The sequence below is a fragment of the Abramis brama genome (genome assembly GCF_963993115.1).
Source record: "Abramis brama genome assembly, chromosome: 3".
NCBI classification, from domain to species: domain Eukaryota; kingdom Metazoa; phylum Chordata; class Actinopteri; order Cypriniformes; family Leuciscidae; genus Abramis; species Abramis brama.
In genome coordinates, this window is record NC_139965.1 from 8,508,267 (window position 1) to 8,526,601 (window position 18,335).

The 18,335-nt window shown below is 38.3% G+C and overlaps 3 protein-coding genes across 3 annotated transcripts in view; 2 read left to right on the forward strand and 1 right to left on the reverse strand.

Annotated features, from left to right (window-relative positions):
* The window catches only part of LOC311078640 (C-type mannose receptor 2-like), a gene marked incomplete at its 5' end in the record, with an annotated part of 185,577 nt that overhangs the window by 152,661 nt on the left and 14,581 nt on the right, over positions 1–18,335 (forward strand). The gene's annotated exons all lie outside the window — the stretch shown is intronic.
* Positions 635–5,398, forward strand: LOC311078907 (uncharacterized protein; the record flags this gene model as incomplete). The annotated part of the gene is made up of 11 exons (XM_084107957.1): positions 635–959; positions 1,115–1,216; positions 1,496–1,728; positions 2,313–2,491; positions 2,591–3,131; positions 3,234–3,351; positions 3,787–3,878; positions 4,099–4,213; positions 4,540–4,812; positions 4,951–5,124; positions 5,208–5,398. Exons 5-11 carry the CDS (start codon positions 2,922–2,924, stop codon positions 5,396–5,398), a joined length of 1,173 nt encoding a protein of 390 aa, XP_083964083.1. The 5' UTR covers positions 635–959; positions 1,115–1,216; positions 1,496–1,728; positions 2,313–2,491; positions 2,591–2,921.
* Positions 9,935–16,125, reverse strand: LOC311078908 (uncharacterized protein). Its single transcript, XM_084107958.1, has 9 exons — positions 16,039–16,125; positions 15,362–15,551; positions 14,337–14,508; positions 13,615–14,244; positions 13,368–13,439; positions 13,137–13,199; positions 12,801–12,865; positions 10,964–11,010; positions 9,935–10,084 (listed from the first exon to the last, which is right to left on the reverse strand). The coding sequence occupies exons 2-9, from the start codon at positions 15,548–15,550 to the stop codon at positions 10,036–10,038; spliced, it is 1,287 nt and encodes a 428-aa protein (XP_083964084.1). The 5' UTR covers position 15,551; positions 16,039–16,125; the 3' UTR covers positions 9,935–10,035.

Below are 18,335 nucleotides of genomic sequence, written 5' to 3' on the forward strand. Positions count from 1 at the left end.
GGAAGCAGAACCATCCACCAGTCAGCCTTCCACCAGTAATCCGTCCACCAGCCGGCCATCAAACAGCAAGCAAGATGTTAGGTGGATTAAGAGGGACAGTGATGGAAACATTATTTACGGCAGGCCCAGATCATCCCGGAAACAAGCAGGTACGATTTTTTTTACATTAATGTTTATTAAAATGTAGACTCCAGATCTAGTTTTGTGACTTGGAAAGGTATACAGCATAATCACAAGTCATGGGTCTGAATTAGAATATATCTGAGGTTATTATTACGTACCTGTGCCTAGCATCAGGTAAAGTTTGTGTCATTGAGTGTAAAAAGCAACAGCTTTGTTTTTTGTTTTTTGCTACAGCAGGTCCCAGTCAAAGCCAGAGTCGAAAGACTGGTGTCTCTCATGTCAGGGCTCCGGAAACCAGTGCGGAAATGACCAGTGACTTTCCTTCCGCTACTGCAGGTGTGTTATTTATTTTGACTTCACTGGTTCAAAACAGTATGTTCATTTATTATAAAATTGTTCAATGCTATTCTCTTTTGTTATAATAAACTACTGTTTTTAAATATTGTGCATTGTTTTAACAGAGTCCTTCCTTCAAGAGCTTAAACGCTCACTGGGTGAGGAGGACATATATGAAGATGAAACGGCACTTCAAGCCTCAGCAGACTGGTCGACTCGAAAGAGCCTCATATCAGGGTGGTGGGAGAAAGAGAGACCCCGACTGGTCAACACCATGGTGGCTCGACAACATGCAGCAACTCGGATCTGCCAACATTGTGGAAATGGTCCAGCCGTTATCCATTGTTGTGACTGCCGACCACACCCATTCCTCTGTGGCCAGTGTGATGTCAGGGTCCACCAAGGTCAGGTGTTCCACAACAGGGATACGATGACACGTGCATTTTTTCATCCATTGCCTCCCACAACTTGTGTTGTGGAGAGGGTTCTAACCCAGTGTGGTAAGTTGTAGTTTTTAAGTCAAATTCTTAGACTGAAATGCTGTTTTCTGATAGGTCGATGAAGCCGTCAAGTGCATCTTGTTTAAAATAGTTTCCAGTAAATAAATGTTATTGTTTAATTCTCATCCATGTGTTTTTTTTTTTTTTTTTTTAAGAGCGTCTTGTTCCTTTGGAGATGCCAGAGACAATATGCGGTTGTCTACAAGTATCGTCCAGTGTCATCGCAGGACAGTCCATAGTTGTGGTTACAATGAATGGTAAGAAGAACTTTATGGGTTTGGGTGGGGGTCACTTCTGTCGAATTTTCTTTTTGATTTTTCTCTGATTTTCTTTATCATGGATGGAAATCCAGAGGTGTCAATAGGTTGTGTGTTGATTAGATTGGCTGGGCCCATCTATGTGGAGGAAAACAATTAACCTTTGTTTGAATGGGGATAGTTCATTTTCCTGACAAAAGTGTGACTTCCAATAGAGTGCCTTACAAAATTTTGGTCTGTCATAATTAACTTTGTGTATATATTTTCTTCTTTTTCCAGGGCGATATGATCTCAGATTGCCTCAGATTATATGCAAAGCATGTGAAGCCACTTGGAGTCCTGGAGTGGATGACCTGATCCATAATGACTACTGGCCTGCCACTTCTCACTTTTCAACTGTGTACGCAACAGATGTCCTTTTTTCTTTTGAAGAGCTGAAGATGGCTGCACCAGGGATGTCTAGCCAAGCATTTCTTAGAATGCTGGATCAACGCACTGTTCGCTTTGGCCGTGTAAGTATTTGTGGTAATAATTTCGTAACTCCATATATAATACTATGAGGGCATGATGATGATGATAGCACACATGAAAAGAGCCATTAGACCCTTTATAGACAACCATAAACTCATGTTCTCTCATCAGCAGTTTGCACTGAGACATTTATGAAAAAACAGGTCATTCTGAAGATCTCAAATTCAACTCCAATGGCTACTGACTTTGACATCTTCTCCCCAATATCATTTCCTGATCCCAGAAGTGTTCCCTTGGATTAATGGGCTAAACATTGCACAGGCTTACTTCTAAACAGTATGGAAGCCGTTGTAGCTCTCTTTGCGTTTAGATTTAGACTGAATGTCAAACTATCCTGTATGTTTAATGGCCAGGTCCCCCAAATACATCAGTGTATAGTGTATGAGTGAAGTTTACACATTGTTTATTTCCTTCGATATGTATTCTAAGGAGTGGTAACAAAGTTTGTACAAACATCCCAAAATGCATCCATTTAGAACATTTTACTTAAGTGAGTATATTGTTTAATTTGATCCGTTTTACTGTTGTCTTTTGTTCTCTTTTACTAAACTCTTCTTTGAAACAGAGCGGAAACATCACAGCAGACAGCTTCCGGAAAAGCTTCTTGCAGTGGGAAGCTGTCCGATTCGAAGTGGAAAAATTATGCCAGGAGGACCACTTTGACTGCCCAGCGTGCAGCCCAGACATGCTTGCAGTATCCGTTGATGGAAACCGTAAGCACTACAGATTCAAGAGTGCAGCAAGGTACTGTGTGTGCATTGACGGTCCATTACTTTGAAAGTAACTGCTGTGAATTCAAAATCATATGAATATTTAAAGTTAATATGTATCTCTTTTATTTAGATCGGAGGAAAAAGCCATCTTTGATGGCGTGTTCATCGCGAATGATGATGACGTCGCAAAATTCGTGGACTATGTCCATACCTCAACCAGTCATGTAAACTTGCACAACTTCACTATATTTACCTATAAAACACCACGTCCTACAGAGGACTTTGTTTGAACAAGTTTGGACTGTTAACCATCTTCCATGTTTTAGGTCTCTGGAAGAGGTGTCTGTGGAGGGCAATGGTCAGCGGCGCGTGAAACGTCTCAGAAGTCCTCAGGAAAAACAGACGAGGAGGGCCTGGAACTCGCTGTATGTCGTCATGGGGTTCTGCTTCGTGCCCTCAATATGTTCAGGGGGGAGATTTTTGCCTACCCCCTGTACCTCCAAAAGCAAATGGCCTGTAAACCAGTTACATTTTTTGCAATGGATGTGGCATGCAAGTACTGGCCTTACCTCCAGAGAGTGGCAGAGAAATGCCCTGAGCTTCAGGATCTCCTCACCATGAGGCCATTTCTTTCTGTTTTTCATGCCAAAGCTCATGATTTCAAATGTGAGGTAAGAAAAAATGATTGTCCATGACATTTTCTTTCCCTGAATTCCTGAATAATATTGTTGCCACTTAGGTTTTTTTTTTGTTTTTTTTTGTTTTTTTTAAAGGTAAAATGGAGTGGAGCATATCAGGAGGGGGCTGGTTCGACTCTTGGGGAAGAGGTGGAGCAGTGTAACGCCTTCCTCTCAAGGATTGCTGTTACGACAAAGCACATGTCAAAAGCAGGTAAGGTAACCAGTAAATTTTTATCCTGATGACAATGGTGAGCCACTTTGAGCTCATGCATATATGCTGACTCTGAAAATATAAAGCTCAGAATATTCAACATAAATGGATGGATCGATTACAATACCATCATCCTATTTTATTTGACGTGAGGATAATAAGGAAGGGCAGTGCGATATAAAAAATACACATCAGAGTACCATTCACCTACTGTCCTGCCATAGTGCTCTAAGCCATTTGACTACTGTCCTGCGCCACTGTTTCATGCTATTTCTTCACTATCCTGTGCAACCCTTTCATGGGACAGTAATCAACTGGCACAAGACAGCAGATTAATAGTTCCAAAGTACTGTAAGTTATTATTGTCTGCACAGTTTCTTCTCCTACTGCTACTGGAAAGAAAGGTGATAATCTCATATTTTTTTATTTTTGCAGGACGCATAGACATGCTGACGATCATGGCCATGCGCTGGAACCAACAAAAGTTTGACAACTTGGCTTCTACCCTTGCCCGCCGATATCGGAAGGTAAAGACACCAGTTTTCCCTTATGCAAAATGCATAGCGATATTGTAAAATAAAATATTAAATGTTCATACCACATATATTCATAGTCCACATATATACGAATATACTGTATATTTAATTAGTATTGTATGTGGTTTTCTAATAGTGAAGGTACTTCACAATCCTTATAAACAATTGTCAAAGTTGTAGGCGTTTCCCTCATTGTCATTTATGTTTGAAGGCCAAAATAGCCCTGCAAGGCCAGTTGCATAACCTGGAGGCCATGAAAACGGTAATGGACATCTCAGACAGTCAACTGGAGAAGTGGATCTTTGATGTCAATGAGTGGGCAGAAGGTAGGATATACTGTTTTATACTGTTTGATATGGTGCTTGATGTAACACTTCTGACTAAGCTTGGCTGCAATTCCAAAGAGGCTCATTGTAATCGTAGTCAAAGAGCACATACTCTGATTGCTGATGACGTGTGGACAAGATTATCCCCATGGGGACAATAAAGAACCTAGCTAACCTAACTATACTCAAACTTAGCTACAAGTGTAGCCTCTCAGTTACAGAGAAATATGAAAAGATTGTTGAGGCTTTATTTTGCTCATACACCAAAAATATTTTTTCATGGAATCAAGAAGCATATTTCTTATCTCTTAATTTCTTCCTCTCAGCAACAACATCCCCAAATGATGCTGATGTTGCCGCTGTTGCCAACCGCATAGAGGAGCTGGTGGCAAGTGTTAAGAGGAGGTCCCAGCGTCTTTATAAGGATAGTGACGGATGCAAAGGACGTGCCCGAATCCGCCGAAAGATCAGGGAGGAAAAAAAAATCTTAACTTCTGTAGTGGAAAAGTACAACACCTTGGTTCCTAATGCAGAACAACTGACATTGGACACCATTCTTTCTGACGAGATTGTTTGGCCATGGCAGCTTACACACGGTGGTATGTACACAATTCCATTGACTTTGTGAAATAGTCACATAGTAGGACAAAATCTGTCATGGCTCGATTGTAACCCCAGAAAATATTGAAATGCTAATCTTAATTACAACTGACTTATGTTTCATCTATGTATTTCAGACTCTGTAGATCTAAGGACAAAGAGGAAAGCGTTCGACATTGTGATGGCAGTAAGGAGACTTGAGGAGGAGAAGAGGATTCTTATAGCTGAGATGAACAAACATTGGAAGTCTCTTTGCACCCGTGCAGACACCCTGAAGCAGATGTCATCCCAGCTTTCTAATGTGACATCAGGTATGTATTTGTTATACTTGGCATACATTACAATGTTTCTGAATGTTTCTAATTAATAAAGGCTCAATGTGTTTTAACGTAAGGTAAGACGTGGGGTCTGCTTCAAGATGGTATCCGAGGTCTACAGAGCTTGACAATGAAGAACAAAGAAGCAAGCAACAGCCTGGCAAAGCATGCGAAGAAATGTTATGTTCAAGTTCTGACTGAAACCGAAATTAACTTTGAAAGTGATTCTGAGGAGTACCATTCCAGCAGTGACTCTGAGCAAGACTAAACATGGCCAGAGTCCTATTTTTATGCTGTTGTGTGCTGGGGAGGCAGCATTAAGAAGAGGGCAGCTGGGACAGGTTGGTAAGGAAAGCTGGCTCTGTGTTTGGCATGGAGCTGAGGTTAATCATTTAACAAACTGAGGATAATTTGCAGTAGCAGTCTTCTGTCATGCTCAACAACGAGGAGGTCATTTGTCCCCAGGGCAAACCAGCAACTCAATGTCACAGAAAAGGTTAGGGGAGAAATGGACTTTTCAGCATGAGTCTCACCCTGCGCCAGCCATCACATCACTTTCTCTATTGTCTAGTATCCACTATCCATTTCACTGTCTTACAGGCTACATTTGCCCCTCCACACATTCTGGGCCGTGGTCCCAACATTTACCCCTGTTGGCTTGTATAATCTTTTTTTCTTTTTTATAAATATATTTAGGGCCCTGTTTACACGAGAACGCTCGCGGGTGAAAACGTAAAAATATTTTATCAGATGTGCCTTTCGTTTAGACGGCGACGGCGTTTTTGGGGCTTAAAAACGCAAAAAAGTGAAACCACCCTCCAGAGTGGAAATCTTAAAAACGCTCCACCGTCGCGTTTCCGTCTAAACGGTAAAAATGCAAAAGTCTGCTAGACAGTGAAGGCACCGATCAGTGCTTCACATTGCCACCTAGCCGCCTGGAGTGCATACTACATTGAATTTCACACACTTTTGCGTCACCGTATGCACACAGATTTCCCCCTCATAACGCTCGTCTAAACGCAGAATAAAAAGTGATCACTTTTGCGTTTTCTCTTCAGATCGTTTCCGTGTAAACGTAGCCTAAGTTTCTGTTGTTCTATTTATTTGATCTTCTTTGTATTGCTTTTGTTAAGCAATACTATTACACTCTTTTTTTCCATAGTAATATTAAACAGCTTTGCACTGATTAAATCCCTGCAATGTTTACTTTTGCACTACCACCACTGCAAATCACTCCATAGCTGCCCATCATGTATCACAGGGTCAGTCCCTACCAGGCCTTTGTAATCACTTGACATGCTCTTCACTTTTTGCATTTGTGATTTTTGTTATGTGTCTGAGCTATGTGTGTTGTTTTGTGGTTGTATAAGCTAATAAAAGCCTAAAATGTGGTGTGTCGTCTTAAGTACAGTGTTTTTACTAGGGGGAAGACATTTCATCATGACAGTTTCCTCCATCTCCTAGATACATCTTACATGGATACATAGATAACATTTATTCATGAGATCATATGGTTTATATGTATTTCTTTTAATGTTATTATTTCTGTCTTATTGCCAGGGAAGCTGGATTGATTTGATTATTGATATTTTTAAAACTATAATGCTACATTTATCAACATTTATTTAGATGTTATCATGGTATTCATTACATTATTTTAATAATGTCATTCCAGTATTATTATTGGTGAAACATTACAGTATGCTGTAAGACAGAACACTACAATGTGGGCTGAGCGGGTCACATACTCTATGAATCCCATATCCCTCAATGCAGGTCAGGGGGTTTTTAACACCAGTATAGCTTCAATGTACATATTTAATCAGTGGTTTTGTCACCAGCAACAGCACTTTGCTCAGTTTTAAACTTTTCGAGTGTAGTTGGAGCCCATTCACAGCAGACAGCAGAAAAACAGAGTCGTCGAACAAGTCCAACCACCCAGCCCGGAAGAACTACAAGTAACACTAGCGTTGTAACTTTGTTCTGTGTGAAGTTGTAGTTTTGAAATATATTGGTATATTTCTCATAAGTAGAAGTTGGCAGTGTAGAATTTTGGGGGGGATGGGGAACACACTGGTCTCATCAGATTTTAAAAATTGAATTGTTAAATAGGTCAAACTAGCTTATTACCATATTTGACAGTGATTAAACATTGGAAACCATATCTGCATGACAGCTAAGGTCCAGAGCTTTCTATAACAGCTGGTCCTATGTGTGCAGCACATACTGTTGCTAAATGACAAGCCTGCACAAACATGTACTGGGTTCAAGGTTCAGAGCAGAGGTCAATAATTCAAATCAGGAGTAATGTATCCTCTTCAGACTGACATATGTTACTGTTGAGGTTTGAGACCTTTCCAATGATGTGCTTGCTATAGTCTTACGACAACGTTTACATTTTTACATATCATGAAGCCCATTTTGCAGGCGATAGCCTCCTTTATTGTCCCCAGAGGGATATTTGCCTTGAGTTCACATACTTCACACATAAAACTTAACATATTATTTTATCATACATCTGACATATACTTACAATAAAAAAAACATAAACAAAGTGATATGTAGCCAGACTGAAGCACATCAAAGCCAGAGTCTATTGCTCATCTTTCAACCTATCCACAACCTACACACCCTATATGCATTATATCATGAAGCTATTGCACAACTGCTGCAGCCTCAAGCAACATTGTTAAAATTTGTAGTTGAGGTAGGTTTAAATTAGGCCTATAGTTTAGAAATATTTAGTTTACATTGGGATCCCCTATATCTATGCCTAAGGATAAGAGCTCATACTTGGTGGTGGATGAAATACACAACTTCCTTACTTGAGTGAAAGTATAGATACTACTGGTCAAATATTACTCTGTTACAAGTAAAAGTTGTAAAGACCTATTTTTAAAAGTACAGAAGTACTCGTTTTTAAAAATACCTAAGTATCAAAAGTAAAAAGTAAATGTCAATGCATTGTTTTATTATTGTTGTATGTAATACTTAAAGTACTGTATGCCTCTGAATCTACGTCTGCCTACCCTCATACCAATATCACATTTATTTCTAGAACACAGTTCCAGTAGTGGGATTGAATGTAAGATTGGATAAGTGCACTCAACGTCCACAATGGTTTCAGACACCCAAATGGCTGTTCCCTCAAATATTGCCCTATTTAAATTTTTTTGGCTTTTAGTATGAATATGTTAACCTTATTGTTATCTATAAGCTAGTGTGCTCCAAAAAAGTGACAAAAGTCACATTTAGAAGACCAAACCAAACGTTGAAAATGAAAATTTATGTCAGAATCTATGTCAGGTTTATGTCAGAATCCAATGTAAGATTGACGTTGATCTCCAACGTTGGAAAGACGTTGTATTGTGGTTGAAAATGAAAATCAGGTTCACGTCAGAAACCAACATCAGTCAACCCGACTTTCATTTCCAACCACAATGCAACCCCTGCAACCAAAATCATCCACTGACTTATGTTACTTTCTACTCATGGACCTTGACAGAATTGTAGTGGAGTAAAAAGTATGATATTTGTTTTTCAAATGTAGTGAAGTTAAAGTAAAAAGTTTCCAGAAAAAAATAATAATCAAGTAAAGTACAGATACTCAAAAAGTGTACTTAAGTACAGTACTCAAGTAAATGTACTTTGGTACTGTCCACCTCTGGTTAAGGTTAGAATAAGTGGGGACTGAGGGTATTTCATGAATAATGCAACATTTTCCTGAGAATTAAGACCAGAGGCCTTTGATCATGAAGACATAGGCCAGATTAAACAGCACATCAGTCCACATGTGGCCCACCTTGCACAGCCAGGCCTTAGATTTCCTACCACTGTCATATGCCTACAAACCGCCCACAGTCAAGTCACTCCAGGGTGACCAGATTGATGTCCTCAGTGTCCTGGCACGTTCCATATTGTCAGGGAAACATAGGAAACCTACCTCTCCCTGGTTTTATGACAAGAAAACATTAGACTTTAAAATTATATTGATGGCCAAGCTGGAAATGTTCCTGGCTTTAACGATTTCTCAGGCTCATGTCTCCAGTCTTTCTGGTCTCTGAAGTCTGATGTCCTTATGCACATCAGACTTCAGATGTACCTTATGTCATGCACATAATGTATGTTGATTGATGACAAAGAGGAGGAAAAAAAATATTTGTGTGATTTCAATTCATTTTCATATTAATTGTCATAGTTCTTTCTTGACCTGAAAAATCATTGCTGACCCATGTACCATTGATGAAAATTGATAAATGTGCCTCTTCTCTTCATTGGGAATGTTTGAAATGTCTTAATAACTCTCATAATTGTTCTGAACAGACAACCATGATAAAAAAAAACAGTACTGTGTGCAAGCGATCAGAGGTAAAAAAGGATGCAGTCTTTCAGTAATACATCCTGATGACGGAGGCATCTATCACCAGGGATAGGAGCCCATTTACTTTGCTCCAAAATTACCATAAATACTGACTAAAATGTACATGATCAGTTAGTATAATGTCAATGTGGTACTTGTTCTGGTTGCCTTAGGCCATTGGCTTTTGGCTTGCTAATCTGCCTTAAGGTGGACGAGGACGTAATTTTCTTTTAGAAAGAAACTTTGTTGTATTATTTTCATGTTATCAATGTGAAGCTGCTTTGATACAATCTGTATTGTAAAAAGTGCTATATAAATAAAGGTGACTTGACTTGACTGTCACTACATGCAACTTTCCACTATCTTACTTTTCCCATCAAATGCAGTACAAAGTCATGACACATTAATTATTCAGTGCAGTCAATGAATTGGACAGACCAATCATAAAATGTAACAATTGTGAATTTAATTATTGACAAATATATACAAAACAAATAGTACAACAGTATAAGTATTAGTAATAGTATTAGTAATAGTACAGGTCATCAGGCGAATTTGCTGGCCGGCTCCCAGGTGTCCTCCCAGACTCTGCCACTGTAAATAGTCCACAAGTCATCTTACACACAGCATACAGTACAGCCTACAGCTCACAACTAGTCTTCAGGCTCAAGTTGGAAGATATGTCATCTGAAGCTGAAAAATAAAGGTTTACCCTTTTTATGTTGGATAATTTATTTTGGTTTATTTTAAATGGCGTTTGTCAAACAGCAGTCATTTTGTTCCAAGTGAAAACTACTGGACTCAGTCGCTTGGACACAGTCATCCCTACAATCAACCCTTTGAAGTTCTGCATCGGGTTAACCACATCAGAAATTATGTGGTTAAAGGTCTCTATGTTGGTCGCAGAGGGGGTCAGCAAAGAAGCAATGGCACCACAAAGGCATCTGCGTCACATCTACATGTAACTATGAATTGGGCTTAAGACCCCATCAGAGCTGAAGTGGACTAGAAAGTGATCTGCATCATCTTTAAGTGAACTCATAATGTGAACACAAAGAACACAAATGTTCTTGGTTCATTTGACCTCAAAGGCCATTTTAATTGGACTACATTTGGTTCGTAATGGGAAATATAACTGCTGTTTGGCAAACACCGTATAAAACAACCCAAATAAACAAAATAGAATTAGCAAATGTATAGGGCAAACAGGTTAGAATGCATTTGTTTCAGATGTCATATGACCAAACTTGAGCCAGATGACTACTTGAAGGCTGGTGTGCACATGTTCTCATGTGGTCTCAGTTCAGTTTACTTTAAAAGGGATCCGAGTATGCTTAGATAGTTCCTTGGGCCCAAAACAATTATCAGTCCCACTTTCACTTCAAAGTTCAATTTGAAGGCTGAAAGGGACCAGATTTTAAAACACTAATACCGTGTGTGGTTATGGATTAAGTGACATCAGCCATCACTTACCAGGAAGAGCAAGGTAGCCAGCGCACTTTGACCTCTGCTGCCTTCCCCTGCAGAAACACACACACACACACACACACACACACACACACACACACACACACACACACACACACACACACACACACACACACACACACAAATCAGTTCAGTGAAGTTACTGTAATGATTTTATCATTCAAATAATGATGTTGTACTTAGCTCTCTATACTGGCGTTCTTACTTGGAACATCATTTAGTTAACAAGAGTACTTATGTATTTTTTGTAAGCTCAATAAAAAATAAGAATCTGTTGTCGCATTCCATTTGCATTGTTGTTTTTGTTTAGGATTTATAGTATGTCCCTTAAACAATAAGAAAGTATACTTTTAGTCTAAATTTTATATAATTATAAATACACTTTATGTACTTCGTAGAAATACACTTAATTACACTTAGGTGCACTTGACTTATACTGAGAGAAAAGTCCAATTATATTTGGCCTGTACTTGTACTCTATCTTTTTATCGAGATATACTTAAAAGTATAATTAAGTATTCAAAGTATACTTGGCTTGTAGTTTTGTTAACAGTTTTGATCGAGTAGCCTAATAAATAAACAAACTTTTTTTTAACATAGTTTTCATATATAGTCTTATGAAACTTGCGAAAATATTGTTTAGAATATTGACATAAACCATATGTTTCTAATTCTGCATATCTGAAATTTTGTGTTGGCTAGTCCACTGGCATCGGTACATCGGAATTTACTTTAATTCTACTTTACTCTTTCACCACCATTGACTGAATTTTCCAGCTATCCATGTTAGGATAGGACTGTTATACGGTAGAATGCGCTATGACACATCTTCTAATACAGAAACTCTGGATCAAAACACAGGAGAAGAAGAAGCTGAACCAAGTGATAGTAGATTATTCACTCAAATGTAAAATAACGTGATCATCAAACATTAAAAAGCTTGTAAATCAAAACTGCTTAATATTACCAAATGAAATGAAGCGTAACACATGACTGTGAAGCTTTGGGGTTGTTGGACTCGATCTACTCCATTTGTGTTTTCCTGTTTTGATCATCATTCTGAATCTGATTAAGGCGCAGTCTTTAACAAAAATGTGATTTTCTCAAATTCTTTGTTTAAAATGTTGCCTTTATGAAACTTACCGACATTCAAGTGTTGATAAAAAAGAAAGCATGAAGTACAGTTAAATGTATTTTTCAAGTATAAAAAATATCTACATTTGAACGTAGTAGTATACTGCAAGTGCAAAATAATATATAAATAGTATAATGTTATCTTCACTTAAAGAAAACGTACAAGTATACTTGCAGTATAAACTGCTAAACTAGTAGTTTACTGAGAGTACACTTCAGTGCGTACTTTCATTAACTAAAAAATGTACTGCTGGTATTAAAATAGTAAACTACTAGTATACTTATAAATTCACTTGTAGTAAAGATGCATTAAAAATAAGAAACCTAGTTGTGTACTTAGTTTACACTTGTAGTACACTTAAACGTATACTTTTATATACTAAAAGTGGGCCAATTTAGTCCCAAGCAGTATTGAAATAGTACACTTACAAATCTACTACAAGTACACATTGATATTAGTATACTTACTACATAAAGTATACTTACAAATATACTTGAACATTACTTAAGTATACTTCATAAAATTAACTTGAAGTATACTTCTTTTTCGTAAGGGGTAGCACTTGTGAGAGGGTTGATAACTACTGCTCAGTGTTACCGTTTTGTCTCATGTGGATTGAAAGATGAGACAGACATGAGTCAAGAGATAATCAGACAGCCTAATGAAAAATGTGGTTCTACATCTTACCCCATTCATCCGTCTTTCCAATATCTTATCGTATAGATACATTGTCTGTCGACTGCATTTGCAACCTTAAATGACAAAGGCAAAAAAAAGTTTGGTTCACTTCAAATGGGTCTGAGTTTGCTTGAGGTGTTCATATATCACTGAGTCACTGTTCTTAGTTCACTTTGAGGGCTGAAAGAGACCAAGTGTGAATACACCCTGAGTTTGGTCCAATTAAAGGGGGCTACATGCAAAAACACCTTTACACCCAACACATGGCTGCTGATATACACATGGGGTGCAAAGAATAGAAACAAATATACACAACACTTAACAAATATAAGAATGTCTACTTGCTTTTTGTTTTCTTCTTTTTGGCCAGGGTAGCGGGTGGGGCTTGTGTGGCTCCTGTACCTGTGGCTTAGGGGTGCAAGGGGAAAAGATTAAGAATTATATATTCAGTATCTTGGGGAAGTTGCTTAATTAATAGAAGGGGGTGAAATTCACATTGGTTAACTTTATATTAATACAATGATTACAAAACCATGGAGCCTATTTACAGATGCGGTGCAAGGCAAGATTACTTACTTTGTCTTTTCTTTAGTTGACGTTGAATGGATGGTGGGGCTCGTCTGCCTTGGCTTGGTTTGGATAGTGGGGCTTAAGGTGCAAGGGAAAAAGGTTAAGCATTTTATATTCAGTATCTTGGAGGAGTGGCTTAATTAATTAAAAGAGGTGAAATTCCCCCTGTGTAACTTGTTTTATATTATGCACTGATTGCAAAAAAAAAACATAGGATAAATTTACAGATGTGGTGCAATGCAAGATTACTTACTTTGTCTGTTCCTGGGTGGTAGAGGCTCCACAGGCTGCTGAGCCTGAGAGTTGATCGTAAACAGTTCAAGTGTAATAATTTGCTGGTCTTGTGGGATTAGCTGGTCTATGGGCAGGGGCTGGTCTTGCTGGAGGGGCTGGTCTTGCTGGGGCTGGAGGGGCAGGGCCTGGTCTTGCTGGGGCTGGTCTTGGTGGAGGGGCTGGAGGGGCAGGGGCTGGTCTTGCTGGGGCTGGTCTTGGTGGAGGGGCTGGTCTTGCTGGGGCTGGAGGGGCAGGGGCTGGTCTTGCTGGGGCTGGTCTTGGTGGAGGGGCTGGTCTTGCTGGGGCTGGAGGGGCAGGGGCTGGTCTTGCTGGGGCTGGTCTTGGTGGAGGGGCTGGTCTTGCTGGGGCTGGAGGGGCAGGGGCTGGTCTTGCTGGGGATGGAGGGGCTGGGGCTGGTCTTGCTGGGGCTGGTCTTGCTGGGGCTGGTCTTGCTGGGGCTGGTCTAGGTGCAGGGGCTGGTCTTGCTGGGGATGGAGGGGCTGGGGCTGGTCTTGCTGGGGCTGGTCTTGCTGGGGCTGGTCTTGCTGGGGCTGGTCTAGGTGCAGGGGCTGGTCTTGCTGGGGCTGGTCTTGCTGGGGCTGGGGCACATCTGTTGTGAAGTTTGCAAAAATATAAATTCAGTACACATTGTCAAGGAAATCAACAACAAACACTAATGAACTATACATAAAATTATCTTACCATTCAGTTTGATTATGAAGTCATATGCCCTCTTCATGCTGGTTAAGAAACGCGTGTGTTTTTGCATTGGTGGCAGATGCGTGACTACATCTGCCATCAACTTGCCTGTGCCCTTGCGCCTCTGGCTTATAAATAATATGGGCATATAGCCCAAGGCAGAAAGTTTTTGGACCTGAAATGAAACAAAATAATTAACACATTTCCAATATATTATATTGCTACATTACTACATATATGGCAGTCCGTCTACAATTTAAAGACCTAATCTGGCAAAAAATATTTGTTCACGCTTTCAACAAGTGTTAAGTATTATTAAAGACATGTTGTAAAATTAATACACAGAAATATTAATTCATGAGTATTTCTTAAATTGCAACTGTCAGTGCTCGATTTTGTTTGAAGATAATTAATCAGATGTTGTTACAGTAATGAAGATGGCGTCTACTCCACACTGACTTTGAATCAGAAACAGAGGGCAGTTTACTTGGTGTATAAACTAGCTACTATTTGATTCATAGTTCATCCCTATCCCTGCTATCCCTGCCATCAGTTACACAAGTATTTTAAAGATAAGTGTAGTCTAGAATATTTCCATCTTATGTACATACACCAATGTATTTTCAAGATTTTTTTTTTCACAACAGAAGTACACCTGCATAAAATGAAAGTATCTTTACATATTGTGTAAGGAGAGCTTTTTGACAAACTGTTTATCAGAGCAACTTGTATGTGATGTACATTTATCACTTGAGCATCATGTGTGCTGCCAAAGCAATTTAATAGGGATGTACAGTATGGTGTGGTTTTTAAACGATTGTCTGTTCATGCTGTTCATACTCAAATTTCATACTGACAAGATGTGCCAACTTCCAACATCCAGGCACGAATGTGAATCCTGGTACACAGCACACAGCATGGCTGCTATGTCTTCTGTCCATCAACAAACATGATACCAAATACTGTATGTACTTTGGGCTTAATATTGATTACCACTCAATTAATGAAGCATAAGCATTTTTACTTACAGCTATTTGGGCAGAGGCCACCACCCGAGATGCATTTTTGTTTTTGATGACCCTCTGGCCCCAGTCATCATTAATTTTTTTGAATAACCGCTTGCTTGGCAGTGTGGCAAAACAAGCACTGCAGGTTTTGCGGTTGGCCTGCTGACAGACCTGGCAGCTTGGGCAAGGCCTGAATTTTGGCTTTGTCATTCTAAAATGTACACACATACAAAAAATATAAATATTAAATATCATACAGGGATCCAAACACACATACAGTAAGTACAAGAAAGACAGAGCTAGTCAATCTATTAGCACGTGTCATACAGCAGTAGGCTATGCTTAACGTATCACTTTTCTAACATTATCAAAGGCAATACTAGATCTGGATGCTTGCAAGCTGGCAAATTATTTAAGTGCAGAAAAGGTGTGAAACAAAGTCGCCAAGCGAGCTATTTGCTTTCCTGTAGTCATAAACCATCTTTGAATACTGACATTCCTCACAAAACTTAAGTTTGATTTACAGTACCTCATGCCAACAGCAATCTTTATTTTAAAGGTTGGCCTATATTGTGCAGACTCCTGCAAATTTAATTTGGTGCAATAACCAGGTATTATGCCAGTCTATATTCATTAAATTGGTAAATGATGTACTTAAAACAACACCAACAAATTAATCTATATTCTCTGATCCCGACCTTTACACTTTCAGTTGATTACAGTGAGTGAAGAAGAGGCAGCAACCCAGGTCCTCCGTCCCTCTAAAAAGCTACCACCACTCAGATGATTAAGGAACCTGTAGAGAAAGAGAAGAACAAATCAAAAAAGAATAGATCACCAAACTACATATTACAATATGAATAACTACTAGACTAAGAAGTTAAGCAAATCCTGCTCTTGTTCATTCATGCAATCACAATATCATAAAAAATGAATGGCTATTCATTATTCAGAAGTATTTTGAACACATCCTTGTTCTGCTTTAATTCTATATATCCCCAATAACCTTTCCCCCAATAATCATTTACACGTCCAAAATAAAATTGAGTTTATTTCCACACAAAAAAAAATGTTGTGTATATGTATAGCCTACCGGTATATATATATATATATATATATATATATATATATGTGTGTGTGTATATATACACACACTGTATATATGAAGAGTTCAGATGCAAAAGCCTCTAAGTGCCAACTGAAATTTTCTTCTAGAATGATCATTTACAGTATATAAAGCTTGTATTTTTAAGTTGAGTAATTTCACTTAAATGACAATTAATAGGTAATTTGCATTGCATTTAAGTGAAATTATTAAACTTAAATATACAAGCATGATAAAAATGACCATTCTAGAAGAAAATTTCAGATGGCACTTAAAGGCTTTTGCATCTGAACTCGTCATATATATATATATATATATATATATATATATATATATATATATATATATATATATATATATATATATATAATAAAATTACGAGTTTATAAAAAATAAGAAAATTCTAGAATTCTAGAAGAAAATTTCAGATGGCACTTAAAGGCTTTTGCATCTGAACTCGTCATATTATACATTATATGTAATATTAATACAATTACGAGTTTATAAAAAAAAACGTTGTAGGCATATAGGCTAGCCTATAAACTCGTAATTTTATTAATTTTGGGCGTGTAAATGCTTATTCATTTCTCTTTCTTATGAGACTGTTGTATTTATTTATCTTTCTTATGAGACTATTGTAAGCGACTTACCGTGGTGGAATCGCGCTGGGCAATGGTTTCTGCGATGGTCGCACACAGTGACGTGTTGCACAAAATTGCGCCAAAATATCAAGCATAATTAAAAAGCACAGTCTTAATATTTTTTTATAATATTTTTTTATATAATTTTAAAGGGGTCAGCATAAATGTCTAAGTGAAGGAAACACGGGTATATTACATTTAAACACACAACTTCCCAGAATGCATCCATCACTTTGCCAAAGGATATGTCCATATTAAGCAATAAAAACATTTCTGCAGTAGGCTGTTTAATTTAATACAACATCATAATCAGTAATGAGAAGAAAGTTCTATAAAAGTAGGCTATTTTTTTATTTTTTTTTATTTTTTTTGTCGCATAAAAAGCAAAGTTGTAGGCTATAGGATCACTATAGTATAAGCAATTGCAAATTGAAATACCATCGGCAAAATCACACCTAAATTAAGGCATGTTTTAAGCCTACAGCAAATATGCAGTCCTGCAATTATGTCGTTTTAATGTAGCCTAAAATTATATTTAAAAAAATAAATAAATAAAAAGGAGAGAGAGATAGAAAAAGTCGTGATACCGATTTAGTCAAGGATTTCTGCCCCACGAAAATGTATGGTCACCGCGCCAATTATTGTACAGTAGCCTATGCGCCACACGCTACTGTGAAATACACATTTTCAGCATAATTAATCACCTGAAACCATACTTTCCAGCTGGATGGATAACCCCCATTTCGTCAAAATCCAAAGATGAGGGATTTGCATTCAAATATCGGACGACCCTCTCCGTTGTCAAGCGACGAATAGGGGGTACCCTCAACGTCGGCATTTGGACGTGAGGGGGAAATGATCAAACTATGTGATCTAAAATTATAAAATATCCCATCTAAATTAAGGCATGTGTTAAGCATACAGCAAATATAAAGTCCTGTAAATATGTAATTTTAATGTAGCCCAAAATGATATAAAAAAAGAGAAAGGAAAAGGTCGTGATGATACCCATTCAGACAAGGGTTTCTGCCTCACGAAAATGTATGCTCACCGCACCAATGAATGATTGTAACAATATGCGCTGCACGCTACTGCAAAATACACATTTGCAGCATAAAATCAGTCGCCTAAAACCATTCTTTCCAGCGCAGGCAAACCACTGGATGTGTAACCCCCCAGATAGCAATTACGTTTGGGCCACATGTGGGTATTATCTGGCACATATGGCCTAGATGTGGCATGGCTGAAC

What these genes read in the sequence shown, in the direction of transcription:
- LOC311078908 (XM_084107958.1), bottom strand. Translation starts at nt 15,550, where the DNA reads ATGACAAAGCCAAAATTCAGGCCTTGCCCAAGCTGCCAGGTCTGTCAG. An exon ending in ACCACCCAGGAACAGACAAA is followed by an intron (nt 13,440 to 13,614) that starts GTAAGTAATCTT and finishes TTGCACCTTAAG; the next exon opens with CCCCACTATCCAAACCAAGC. An exon ending in TGGAAAGACGGATGAATGGG is followed by an intron (nt 11,011 to 12,800) that starts GTAAGATGTAGA and finishes GTGTTTCTGCAG; the next exon opens with GGGAAGGCAGCAGAGGTCAA.